Consider the following 14,524-nt stretch of genomic DNA (forward strand, 5'->3'; position numbering starts at 1 on the left):
CAAAGGAAGAGCTGGGTCGTTTTGGCTTTGGTGGGTGTCAGCACTGGGTTATCTCTTCACACACAAAACCACATCCCAAGGGGGAAAGATGTCGCAGATCATGTGGCAAAGGATGGGGCCGAGCCTCATAATGTCTTCATCTGCTGAAATATGTTTCTGTTTTACTGATTCCAGGCAGAAGCGTGCTGTGGCAGTCTCCCCTCTGACAGCATCATCTGCAGGTTAGTGTTTTGTCCGCGGTGTGTCTGTGTTGACTCTGCCGCCCTGGCTTGCCACCTGAATTGAATTTCTTATCGTGTCTCTGTCTGCTGCCAATAACGGATGGCGATCACTATTCCTCAAAGCAGAGTATTGCATGGTGGGAAGACAGACACAACCGTGGTCTGTGAGAGTGCTATTGAAAGGGAGAAAAGGGAAGAGGGAGACGAGGACAAGTCCAGGAGCTTGGGGAGTCTGATGTAAAATGCTGCAGGTAACATCAGCTCGTTGGCAATGAATCTTTCCAACCAGCATGGCCAGTGCTGTGAGGAGCGAGGCTGCTGCTGCTTTCTTTAAAGCCAACTTCCAGCAGCCAGAGCCCTCTGCAGTGCAGTGGGAAGGAGCCTGCAGGGCGAGCAGGAGGTGCAGGATCCAACCCGGCCTGAACTGGCCAGTGCAGGCGGTGGAGCAGGCTCAAGTCCCCAGGCAAACTGAGGGATACTGCAGCCCTCGGGTTCAGGGTAGGGATCAGCCCCTCTTGTCACTCACAGCCCCCCGGGGCCAAGCAGCGGGAAATGTTCTCATACTTGTTTACTAAAAATTAGATTTTCATCTGACACTTATTTCAGCTGTTTGTTCTTGTTGTCCTTATTTTCATTAATGAGAACACACATACGGGCCCATGCACAATTACTTACCATGCTGAATCAAATGTGAAATGGTAACTTGGGAAGATAAAAGGCTTTCTAATGCTTTATCAGTTTCTCAAGCTAGCTATTCCTGTTTCTATCTTGAGCTTTAAATATTTGCATTAAGATCCAGATTGCAAGTAACGGGTCTCAGAATAGCATATGAAACAGGAATTTTAAATGGATATGTGGAATGGAAAATGTGGCATTCTGGAGCTGGGCTTATCTGAGTGAGCAGCAAACAAGCTGCAGTCTGCTAAAGCAGCTCCTGCTGCTCAAAAGGACATTCAGCAGGGCAAGGCGGCTGCTTTTTTCCGAACTTGAAAATGCTGCCTTGCTGCCATCTTCCTTTCATAGTGTATTTTAATCAAGTCACAGGATGGAGAATTTCTTCTTTGCAGTCAATCCAAGCCAGGAATCTATAATCTCATCCAGAATTACGTTATAAATAGGAACAATTTAATACTTTTGTATAAATTTATGTCCACTATGTGGTTTGGATTTAATATGAAATGTGTTTTCTCTGCACCTGGATGGAAGTGCATAAATGAAGGCTGCAGGAATGATTCAATTTGTATTTTCCTGGTCGTGAAGGGTAGGTTAGTCATGTTGATTGCTGATCTCAGGCAAGTCAATTAATGAAGTGTTTTCTCTCACATTTTCCGTAGCAGGTTGACGTTAGTTGAAACAGGTAACCCATGAGTAGAGCTGTATCATATGTAATGGGGAAATGACTAAACAACCAGCCATTTTGACTGGAGTATGTACCTGTGAAAGAGGAGTCAAAGCAGTCGCAGTTTCTGACCTTCATTTCCATCAGCTCTCCTGCTGGATGTGCAGGAAAGGGCGAGCGCTGGCATCAGTGCGTGCCAAGCGGTCCCCAAAGCCAGGCACGTTGGGGCCAGCAGGGCGACACTTCACTTCTCATGCCCATGAAGCACTGTCACTGTCATGGAGCACAGGCTAAGAATGAGCTTACCGTGCTTGATAAATTCATCAAAATGGCAGTGCAGACACAGGGGTTTGCTCGCAGCAAACGCTTTTGTTGCTCAATGTGGTCACTTGCACAGGAGCCCCTTATGCCAGCCAAGCAAGGATGCCTCGAGGCTGAGCTGCTGAGCTCCCTGGCTGCGCCTGCTATTGTAAAGACTTTAATTCTGCCTGTGTGAATGTGCACATGTGTGAGAAAGGCTGCTAAGTTGTGTGTGCGCCTGTATTTCCAGCGTTCATGCCCACCGCAGGTCGGTCTGTTGACCAACCCACCCCTCCACACGGGGGCATGTTCCTCCCCTGTATCAGCATTGCTGGTCGATGCAGACGTGCCAAAAATACTTTGATATGAAACACTCTGCCCAGAAGCTGGGGAGCCATAGCTGTTGTCACACAGCAGCTCCCACCACAGCCTCTCGGAGTAATAGAAATTCAGGAGGGCTGTGGGTGGCATAGAACCAACTGTCACACGACTGGTGAGCTAAAGGCCAAAATTAGGGCTGGGGATAAGGGGTGGAAAAATCACGATGAATAAAAGGACTGCTGACAGCAATTGGAAATTAATTACAATGGCACTTCATGGTAATTCAAAGTTACTGTCCCATGCCCTGGTAATTGTTGATGAGTGAGATTAGCACGGATCATTTCTATGTGAATGCCTTCAACAGAGGCAGAAGAGCAAAAAGACGTAGGGCTGGGCTCGGGCTGGTGGAGTTAGCGGGGAGGTCTGCAGGCAGGTCCTGGCCAGGAGCGCAAGCACTGGGGATGCACAGCCCCAAGCCCCAGCCGCAGGGGAGCTTCACTAAGGAACATTTCAGAAAAACAACTTATGGTGGTCAATAGTGACAAAAAGAACCTTTTTTATTTGCACCCACTAAGTGTTTTCCTTCTTTAAGTCTGCTGATAATTGCTGCCGTGATTAGTTCACGCTCTGCACTTCCGAAAGCAAACAGTAAATCTAACAGAATGAGGGGTGAACTCATTTTGGCAACTGTTTACAAACATTCATTTCCTGTAGAAAGCCAACAGATAAATTACTGCAGACTTAGTCAGTCTGCATTTTCTGCAAGTCCCTTGGTTATTTCTTCCACAATTTAAGTGGCAGAATTGGGAGCTTCAGCGTTGGTTTGGCAATGCACTCTCTGGAGGAATCGCTGCTGTGTCACTGCGCACGGCTTCAGTTCACAGCTCCAGCACAGGAGGTAACGTCCCCGGGCTGTAGCTCACTGATGGCTTGTTATGTTTTGGAAGGGATTCCACTCAAGAGACCATAGTTAAGATATACTCTTCTTTCTAGATAGATAGGTAAACTTGTCAGAGAGAGAGCAAGCATAGTTATTTTGAAGGTAGTACATAATATATATATATATATTTTTCCATTTTAAAAAATGGACAGCTCAGACTATTACTTGCAAGAAGGGGCTTCATCCTGCACTCTGGGTCACAGCGTGTATTACTGCATACCTCAGTAATTCGGGTGCTCTGCAAAGACCATAGCTTCAGGTTAAGCAGGCAGGAAGCCCGGTACAAAAAGGCAGGGCTTTGTGAAGAGCTGCTCTTTCCCTTTCTTTTTGTGTATGTATACATATTCATATAATACAAATAAAGGAGGCATGCTTTACCATATCATGTAGGCAAAGCTACATTTACATTTAATAAGAATACAGTAAGAAAAAAAAGTGGTATGCAGATTAAAACGCAAGTGAAAAGGAACCCTTCTTTTCATCCCAAATACCGTAGAAGTCTAAGGAGCTTTTTCGAGGTTATCACAGAATGGCCGAGGTGGGAAGGGAGCTCTGGAGATCATCTGCTCCATCCCCCTGCCAAGCATGGTCACCTAGAGCACGGTGCGCAGGATGGCATCCAGGTGGGTGTTGATTATCTCCGCAGAAGGAGACTCCACGGCCTCTCCGGGCAACCTGTGCCGGTGCTCTGTCACCCTTCCCAGTAAAGAAATGTTTCCTCATATTCAGCTGGAACCTCCTGTACTTCGATCTGTGCCCGTTGCCTCTGGTCCTGCCGCTGGGCACCACTAAAAAGAGTCTGGCCCCATGCTCTTGACACCCTCCCTTCAGGTACTTAAACAAGGCTGTACAAAATGGAGCAGGATTGAGGGCAGAGCTTTTGTTTCATGTCTTCTTCCTGGCTCTCTTCATCCTTGCTCATGCTGCAGCAGCCTATTCTTTGTTTAGCCTCCCGGAGCAATCAAAGAAAGAGCACGGACTAGATCCCTAAAAGCAACTGAAACACGCATTTAGGGAACTGCCCTGAGGGTAAAAGCATTCTGATCGAGGACCTTACTTGAAGTTTAACTAGGTACTTGAAAAAATATACTTCTAGAGATGATAAATCAGTAATACTACCATTCATTATTTTTAATTTAGAGGACTTCACTTTAAATTTTAATTTAGAGTCTTTAAAGAGGACTTCACCACTTTGTTTGAATTTAGAATGTTGTCTTAGACTTATAATGTGCCACATTTGCAGTTCTGTTTTATTTAATTATTATTTTAATTTTTTTTTTAGATGAATTATTATAGAGGAATGTTTTAAAACCATGTTTAAGATGCGCTGTTTTTTCCTCTAACCAGAAACCTCTGCTCATGGCTATACCATTTCATTACCAGGCCTATCTACATTTGCTCGCGTTTACCGTGATCTTTGTTATGGGTTCTGCAGAGATACATATAAACACAAAACTGAAGATACATTCAAAGAACAACAATAATTCCCCACTCAGTTAAACACAAAATAAAACAACAACAACAAACAGAAGCATATCTCTATAGCATTCCCTTTAACGGTTAGAAAATGGGGAAAGCATTAATTGGATCAAATCATTTAGTGAGTTTTCCTATTTAGAAAATAAGTAGTGCAAGTTCTCCAGCCTGTGTTTTTTTTTTTTTAAAGTCACTTCTGTTTGTTATAATCCTAACCATCAGACCAACAACATCTGCATTTTGGCCTGGAAGTAGAATCTGTACATTTGTTTTCATCAGGAGCATCGTATTGCTCTTGTCTGAAACAATGTGGCAAAACATCACAATTACACCGAGCAATCATTTCAAGTTTAGCCAATAATTAGGGACTGATTTATGGCAAAAAAAATCCACTTGGGAAACATGATAATAGTCCGTATATTTCTTTGGGTCAGGCAGCCACGTTACATCAAACACTAGATTTGTTATTCCATTTAAATAATTTTGAAATAATTAAGAATTGTGTCGTGCATCTGACTGAGCAGATCTGAAGCACAAAATCATACATCTAAATTATGAACTGAATGGAGCATTGCCAGCAAGAGCGAGACATGAAATAGTTGCCTCACTTTGGCGGCAAAAATAAGTGAATCTGTGTTTTCTCCACCTCTGTATTACAAAATAATTGCTATTTTCTTTATATCTGTTTCCCCACATCTGCGAATGTGCTAAACATAAATAAGAATGCTAAAATATAGGTCCAAATGATATTGGGAAAATGTCCAAGCCTGTGCAGTGCTGGATAGCTGCACCCATGGGTGCACTCAGGGGACATAACTGTGCTAGCAGCAGCCTCACCCGCCTACAGCACGACCGAGGTTTGGTTTGCAGGCACGAGCATCACCCCAAGGCTGGGCACCTGCGGACGGAGCGCTGCAGACGGGGTTAGTCTCATGCAGGTATCACACTGTGTGAGGGCATCCAGTCACGCTTCTGTCAGCTCCACAGGCACCAATTGTTAGGTAACAAGTCCCATGCAAGCTTATTTCTGTAATTTCCCTAGGCACGAGTAAAAGCTGTCTGTGTTAAACTCAACAAACCAGAATTTTGGCAGAAAAAAAAAAAAAAGAAATTGTTTCTAGACACTCCAAACCCATCTATTGGCTCGGAGCTTTAATTTGACATCAGTATAATGGCAGTAATTTGGAACTGCTCCCATATTTTCTTCTGTAATTTCCCCTTCCTCCTCAATATACACTGAATCATCAGAAGATGTTTCTATAAAATATGTATTTTTTTTTCTGGGTTAAAGCCAATGAGCTGGAAGCAGTGATGACTTTTTTTCTGCACTGCCTTCAGTGGAATTTGCATCAGTAATGTTCGTGGCAGAGAGAATGTATAGGGCTCATGATGCTTTATTATTTAATTGCCGCTCAATGATCACAAAAATAATTGCAATGGAAGAATTAGGCATTTGCAAGGAAAAATATTACTTCTGGAATAAAAGAAATGTTGAGAGGAATGTGGTCATTTAAAAACTGGTAGTTTTGTACAGGATTTGGTAATTTCTCTAAGGACGGCGAATTGTTAAAATTACCACTTGTAAGATGAATGAGTTGACAAGTGCCATCGGTTGTGCTCCGGTGCACATCGCGTCGCCTTCCGTCCTGCGGCGTGTGCACGGGCTTAACACGCAAGGCATTTCCGTGGAGCAGCCCCAAGGGCTGGGTCACCATGACGCGGGTATCTTTCTGCCTTTGAGTGAAAATCTGATTGATTTCATGAGCTGCCTTGATCATGGTAGGCGATTCAGCCTGCTCTAACAGCCAGAGCCCTGCCCTGTTGTGTCGCTGGCCGTTAAGTGGGCTTCCAGCTCAGCATCGCGTGCTCAGGTTCCATACGGGGAACTTTTTGCAGCCTCTTTTTGCAGTTTGGTGTTCAGGCTTTGAGGATGACATGAAAAAGGAGAAGAACGTACCTTATCCCAGCAAGGTCAGTGGTGCTGCGCAGACTCTATCGTCTTTGTAGAGTGCTTTGCATTTAGCAGCAACACGAAAGGGCCCTTTTGGTAACCCCCCGGATACCACAGGCATTTCATGGGCACTTCACTGGCGCACAGTGTGAAGGGGATGTTTCCCTGTCTCTGTAAGCGCCCGTAGGTGCATGGTGGTTGGTTCTCCTGGAGCTGTCGTGGGACTGGCTGTCAGGAACCAGAAATAAAGCATTGTAGGAAGGGAAGAGAAATGTGGCAGGCATAATGGCTTTTGATATCACTTTTATCCATCTGCAGGTTTCAAGGGATCATTTCTAATGGCTAGAAGATTAGTTAAGCGGAGAGCCAGCCCCCAGCTTCATGCAAGTGGTGTCTATTTTCGCAAGGTTCAGCAACCACCACAATCCCCATCAAGTGCCAGTGTCAAATACGCACACCAGCAGGGCATCAGGGCAGAGATGACGCGTGGGCTTTGCTCAAAGCATTTCGGGTGGTGGTGGACGCTGCTGGCTCTGCATCCCACACATCGCACCCGACTCGAGGAGCTGCCGGCAGAGCTGCTAAGCCAGCACCACGTGCGTGCTGCTCCCCGTCTGGTGCACGGTGCAGTCATAAATCCTCCCCAGTAAGTGATTCGGGAAAGAACAAACACGTAAAATGAATCAAGCTGTGTGTGTCAGGCAGCGGCGTGTGCTGTTTGCTAGACTAAACAGTGGGGTAAGGCTCTTCAGGGGATAAATCCACTGCATCAGCCTGTGCTAATGCTACCTGCAGTGATATAAAACAGGAGATAAAAATGTGCTTACTTTGCTTTAGGTAAAAAGCACATTCCTGTCTGATCTGCCGGCTTGTGTGTTCTTGGCCCAGGCTTTCCCAGAGACCTGTTGGCATCCACTCCTGTGTTCTCCACAAAAGCCTAGGGTGAAAATGCCTCTGGTCTGCTGCAATCTTCAGCATAAGAGCTTTCAGTGCTCAGGACAGAATTCTATGCTTGAATTTTGATTTCCACAAGAAACGCAAGTGGTATGACCTGCATAGTCACATGCAAAACAAATCAGACAAACTGATTTGTCTTTTGAAGTTTGTAACGTGTATTTTTATTCCCTTTTTCAAGGCACGGCGTTTTGTTTGCGGATCTGGCAGGAGGAGAGCATCTCCCCAGGAGCTGCAGCAACAGCGAGGGGCTGGAAGGCACCCGGCTCCCTGCAGCCCCAGCACCGGAGCCTCTGCGGGACTGCCCACGCTGCTCTCCCTGCCCGCGGGATGGAGGCACGGCTTTTCTGCAGGCATCACATCCTCCTACATGGCAGAGGCTGGGCAGGATTGCTCTGTAGCTCACAGACCTTTTGACCACTGTTTTATTTTCCTTTCATTCTCAAGTCAACCAGATTTACTGCTTGCAGAGTAAATATTGGTGCAACCCCCAAGGGTCAGCATCTAGCAAAATGAGTGGTGTTTGCTGAGGAGGTGATGGGGGGGCTGAGGAGTGGCAGACACCGACGCAGCCATTTTGAGACTGCTCCCAACGCCGGTATTTTGATTTTTTTTCCCAGTTTCTAGCAATACCACTTTTCTGCCACTCTGCCTCTCCAGAGTTTCTGCTGACAGGACAGAACTGCTGGTAGCAAACACATTATTCATTGTGATTGAGTGCCTAGTAATTACTTTATATATTTTTTCAATTCTCAAATTAAAACCATTTACTAGTAGGAACAGATGTTAAATTCAGGACTCTTGTTGATTGTTAGTGTGACACACACATGAAATGTTTTAAACTAGAAGGCTGATTGAATTTTAAATATGCTGATCACACTGGTGAAATTTAAAATAATTGAAACTGGGAATAACTGAAACGTTTCCAAGAAGGGATGACAGAGGTGGGGTTTGCTATTCAAACCCATGATTGCACAAATCATGTTAAGCTCTGCAGAGGAAATACAACAATTTTCTGTGTGTTGCGGAACCAACCATGGACTTGCATGGTACTTCATGGTACTTTGGTAGTTCAAAATGGCAGGAGAAAAGAACTTAGAGATGAAAGTAGAACCTATTTTCAAATCAATACCTCAAATGCTATCCACACACTCTGTAGGAATGTGATTTTTTTGTTTGTTTGTTTATTCAATAAAATTATATTTTTCAGGGAATCCATCATTATTGCTTGCTGTGGGCTTAGTGCGATCCATCACAAAGGGTGCATCGTGTTCAAGGGGCCTGATCCCTTGCAGCTCCTTTGCCCGTTGAAAGCCCTGGCTCGCTTTCCCCAGCTGGAGAAGGTTAAGTTTCACTCTGCAAGGGCTGGTGGTTAAAAACGTGAGTATATTATTCCAAACCACCCACCAGAGGATCAGACCCTCCGGGCTGGACGTTCAGGCTATAAGGGCCACCTATCACCATTCAGGAAGAGTTTTTTGGACTTCTCTGGACAAATTTGTCCATGCAGATATTTTGCATAAGAACATAGAAAGCTCAACAACGTATTTATGAGAAAAAAAATGTCCATTTTTATTACAATGAAAGATTTTTTAGCATTGTGTTTCCTAGTCACCCTACACTCACAATAAGAGTCCCTGCTGGACAGGGGGTACGCATGGTTGGCTCCTTGGAGCCCGGTGTGGGGGCTGCCCCCTGCTTGCCCCGAAGTCACTGGGGGTCCGGCACAACATCTGCACTATCAGCTTAACCAGCCTATAAAATGGGTTATTTGCCAGCTGCACAAAGGTGTTCAGAGGCTTAACTGCTGTTTGTTGAACTCTTTCCTATATTTGAATTAGAGATGATGCATACCTTGTATATAGAGCTTCTTTTTTTTCATAACCTGACTTTGTAGGATTTATTGCATACAACGAATGAAAATTGGAGTTTGGATCGTAATACAGTAACAATTACAATTAACCTCCACAGCCTCCACGTGACCTCCAGGTGTTGTGTTTAAATCACATTGCTTTTAATTAAGTTTAGCCGCCAAGTACTGCTTGTTCTGAAACATTTCACTGGCACTTCCTCTGCGAGGCAATGCTTTAAAGCCTGAAATGTTGTGCCCACCTGATCCCATGCAAACTAATGCCAAAAGGTAACAATGCAGGGTGAGGAAATACAGCCTGAAAAAGCAGTTTCAGAGCAGGTACAACTTTTATTTGCCACAAAACACTTTGGTATAGATGTACTTTCCTCTTACATCCGATATAATTTACAGACTTACAGAGCTTGCTGAACTTCTCAAAATGAGAAAACTCCCACTGAGACAATAAATTGTTGTTGCACTGAATGATCCTCGACAATCTATTGTCACAATAAGTGCCACATTAAAGCAGCCTGGCACTGATACTGGAGAAAGTCTTATGACACCCGTTGTCTTTTGGGGCTGTCATGGTTTATTATGTTCATGATCCATGGAGGAAAGGTTGCTAATAGCAGACATTGACCCACTGGTGGTAATTGCTGTGAAAACATTATTCAAGCTTATTAAGTTAATGACAGAAGGATGAGGCACTTCCTAAAAAGTTAGTATGGCATCACCAGAGATGCTTATTTATTTAACTGATTGATCATTTAAAGGTTTATAAAATGCCTTCTCTGTATGGTAACACCGCATAATTGTGTACGTAGGAATTAAACAGTCCACAAAGCTGAGGCAGAACGGTTGTTGCAGATCTGATTTTCATGTAAAAAATCAAGACTTTTATAGGCTTATTTACATAACAAGTCATGGTCTAGCCTCCTTTACCACTGTCAGCCTGCCATGGAGCTGCATTCAGCTGTAAATTTTTATGGTTTGGAGCCTGTGGAATATACAAAAATGGTCTGCATATTTTAGTGATCTGAAATACTTCTGTAGTGAAGAAAGGAGTATAATTTTCTTCCAGCAGAATGAACATCTCTTCCCTAAAACTGTGATGCTTGTATTCTTTCCCAGGGCAAAGCTATGACTTTTCTCTTTCCAGTTGATGCCTGCAGGCTGCCTCCTCAGTACGTGCTCTTCTCCGTACCAGAAACAAATCTATTGCAAACCTCTGGGTCTGAGCATCCCTGATGGCCTGGAGCTGGGGGCGAATATCACTCACACAGCTCTCTGACTGGTTAAACCAAAGTCGATGAAAAGCTGCTTACATAGACAACAGGTAGGATAGGTGTGCCTTCCAGATGGGAAAGTGCAGCAGAAGTAAACTGCTTTGTAGGATAAATGTTCTAACAAGAGGGTCTCTGCCAAATCTGATGACAGTGATCTCTAAGACAGACATCGCTGAGCCAGTGAGGAAATCACAGCCTGTAAGTTATAAGGCAAAGCCAGGAGCCTGATGCAGTTCTCTCGGCAGAGCAGAAGGAGAGGAGGTTAAGAGCAAAATGATGGGCAAGGCTACTCTGCTCTTGTTTCTGGAGTTGCCCCAGGTATTTCCTCCAGGCTCAGCCGTCAGGCTCTCAGCTTTCCTCATTTTGCAGTGATTTGACTTGCAGTCAAAGGACAGTTATAGCAATTTCATTCGTGTCATATTAAACTCGTTTGATTGTGACCAGAGAGCTCTAGAAATGGATTGATAGATTTTCAAGTTCAGAAGAGGCCATTCCTCATTTAACCTATATATCTGTTGCTACACCATCTCACACCTTCTAAATCTATTAATCTGCTTGACAAACCTGAAAAAAAATGCGTAAACCAAACAGATCTTTTCCCTATCCAGTCTTCACTGTCCTGTCTAGGGCAGATGTGGCAGCAGCATTCCTGCTTCATGTTTTGCAATTTATGACAATTTTATATTTGCAACCCATACCTAGCTGCTTAGAGGATACATGAAGATGCTGCATGTCTTGAAAAGTTTTCAGATACTGTGGGCAAAACTTAAATTTATGTCAACGTGCATTAAATCAGTCCTGCACCTTTTTTAGCAGTTATGACTTTGAACTTCTACATGAAATAGAAACGGTGACCCTTTACAGATAAAGTACATAAATAAACCTTTGCTTAAAAGTCCTTTAGAGAAGTCAGTGCTTTATTGCAGAAAGCCACTAGTCACATTCCTCTCTCATGTTAGAAAAAAAGACAAAAACAAGTGTCTGCTCTGTATTTAATGGCTGGAAGAGAAGTAGGGCTTGCTACCTTAGTTTCCATCTTATTTTTAACTGTGTAATTCAAATAAAGATGAAAAAAAGGAAAAGAAACAAAGCAACAACACAAAACAGAAGTTAATGTTTTGACATACCTCGGTTCTCACCACCTTCCCAGCATCTGTGCTACCTAATAAAAAAGCAATCAGATGGACGGATGAGTTTTCATGGCTTTTTTTGTTCCACACACCGCAGGGGGCAACATCTGCTTCTCCTCGTTCTTTTCCCCCCTTCGAACAGGTAATTAAATACAAATTACTAAATTAAAGCAATGGAAGGAATTAATTAAAAATAGGAAACTTCAGGCTTGAGGGTCTTCACCTCTGTCCTGCAGAAGGTGATGCTGCTGGTGGGAGTGCGGTCCCGTTCGTGACCAGCCTGATACCCAGCGCTGTGCTGGAGCGCCCGGATGGGTGCACGTCTACACTTCCAAAGCTATCGCAGCTCTGACAGCTCCTATCGATCCGCTTGTATTTGATATTGCTATTGGTGGCTGAGCGGTGCCAGTCAACTTCATTCCTGGCTTTGACAAGGCCGTGGTATGGCTGCAGCTTCCCTGGCATTCTCAGTCCCTTGTGTGAATACTGATAGAGCACCATCAGCTTAGGCAAGAGTCATTAAAAGGCGAGCTGAAATGTTAGTCATTCAAGTATTTTTCCAGGTAGAGTTTGCAGTTCTGAACATCCCTGTGTGAACATCAGATTCTGATATTCTCAGCACACAAATCATCTTCCCAGATAGAAATTCAATACCTCTAGTCAGAACTACCTGTTAAAACTTAGACAGTGGATTAAATATTTACTTGTTCCTTCTTGTGGCTCACCAGGAGAATTTCAAGCGGCACCAGACGCTGAGGGCGGCTGGGCTGCAGCAGGCAAACACCGGGGCTGGGGCAAAAACTGGGGCAGGGTGGTGGCAGCGGTCCTCAGCCGAGCCCCCACGCCACCACGGCACAGCCCTCGTGTGCTGCCTTCGCTGCGCAGCACGGCGTGTGGGCGAGTGCTCGGTGCTTTGGGGACGGTGTGGGTCTGAGTAGGAGTGGGCTGGCGCTTGAGCACGGAATTGCACCATTGGGATAAAGTGCTTCGAATCAGAGCCTGAATAAGGTCTCCTACAGTTAAGTTTTATAGGCTTGAGATCTGAGCAGTGTGCTGGCAACTGAACTAATAATTTTGCTATTTAAGAATCAAATGAAATAAGATTCTAATCTTTCCATACCTTTTTTTCCCTCCGTACTCTTAAGTGATATCCATCCAACCACTGAATATTTTGTTCTATTTTATTTCATCAGAAACTGCTGTGGCCAAAATAATTCCATTTTTACTGTTGGTGCCCAGTTAATGTTTCCTTTTATTGCATTATTCATCCCACTCACTCAGCCTGAAGTAAACACTTGATTGTCACGTAAACCGCTCTTCAAATGCACTTCTGAACCACAAAGTTATAGTAAAAAGTATAGTATAAATTATAATATAGTGGTTTGTACAATATATTACAGCAATATTAACCCAAATGACAAGATACAGTGGATGTGAATAAGGCCAGGCTTTCAATGGTAATACACCTGAGTGATGCTTTTTTGTGTGACTTGTAAAGGTAGTTTATAAACACATCCAAGAACAGTTAAACAAGCAATTCATGCACAATGATCTCATTTCACTCAGCCATATGGTCTTTATGTGGTTCGCATCCTTTTTTCCATGTACAGTTTTTCCCTCTTGAATGGCTGCTTGCTCTAACATCTGCGCAGCGTACAGAAAAGCCTGAAATCTGAAGCAAAAGGTGCCCTGGTCTTGTATTTGCAAATAGATAAGAATTTATTGCAGGAGCAGAGGATAACTGTTTTGAGTTTTTCAGGCTTTTCCGTGCTTTGAAAATGACTGGCAGAAGGTCAGTGAATGTATGGAGAGGTAACGTAAGAGAAGGCTGGCAGATTTTCTTTGGCTGGCAGATTGTCTCTGCAGCTCACATACATTTTATGTATTATATTTCATAAAAGACAGAAAAAAGAACTTCAGTGCAATATACTTTGGAAGTTAATTGGACTAGACATCCAAGTCTTAAGTAAATCAGCTCTATATCATTTGACACACAACATTACTTCAATTAGTATGACTTTCACCATTACCTAGACAGAGGAAAAGATGTACCATGCTAATCAGGATATTAAAGTGACACTAGCATTTATATATTATGGATATTTACTTAACAGATGAATGCAAGATAAATGAGATTGGCCTAGAAATCTTTCTCAGTAGAGAAGATGTGGATTTCCACCCCCATACCCCCCCAGGAAATTCTTTCTTGTGCCTAATCCAGTTATCAAATTTTCAGTGCGTCTTACGCCGATACCTCCTGCCACGTGGCAGCTCATGCCACAGCTCGTGGCTCGTGCAGGGTTTTCTGCACATACGGAAACTGCAGGGAGCCTGCAGTTTTCTGAATGGCCCACGAATCTGAAAGCTATTTTGAGGCAGCTACTTTACGCGTGTTTTTATGCCGCTTGACCTAACCGCAGATAATGGATCAAAATCTGGAGTGTGAAGCCACACATTGAACCCAGTTTTCACCCTCGGAGCGCTGTGATCACAGAGTCCCTAGGCTGATGTGTGGACTTCGTAAAGCTGCACCTGATAAAGGGCCAAAGTCCATGCAGATGTGGCTGTGCTTAGGGCTGTGGACATGCACCTTCTCTAATACTCCCCAGGTGAGAGCCAGGGACACTTCAGCATCTTCCCACCTCCTTATTTCTGGATCACACGAGCAAAGCTTTGACACCCGTCCGCAGTGTGCAGGAACCTCAGTACAGAGGAAGGAAGGTATCTGCCATGCTCCAGAGGGACAGATGTAAG

At 44.1% G+C, this 14,524-nt stretch overlaps 1 protein-coding gene across 1 annotated transcript; it reads left to right on the top strand.

Annotated features, from left to right (window-relative positions):
- Nucleotides 1-2: 2 nt before the first annotated feature.
- On the top strand, nucleotides 3-8,655 carry LOC308177970 (uncharacterized protein). Its single transcript, XM_080555910.1, has 3 exons — nucleotides 3-221; nucleotides 6,867-7,194; nucleotides 7,684-8,655. The coding sequence occupies exons 1-3, from the start codon at nucleotides 89-91 to the stop codon at nucleotides 7,901-7,903; spliced, it is 681 nt and encodes a 226-aa protein (XP_080412036.1). The 5' UTR covers nucleotides 3-88; the 3' UTR covers nucleotides 7,904-8,655.
- The last annotated feature ends 5,869 nt before the right edge of the window (nucleotides 8,656-14,524 follow it).

The sequence above is a fragment of the Anser brachyrhynchus genome (assembly GCF_964034855.1).
Source record: "Anser brachyrhynchus genome assembly, chromosome: 14".
Lineage (NCBI taxonomy): Eukaryota > Metazoa > Chordata > Aves > Anseriformes > Anatidae > Anser > Anser brachyrhynchus.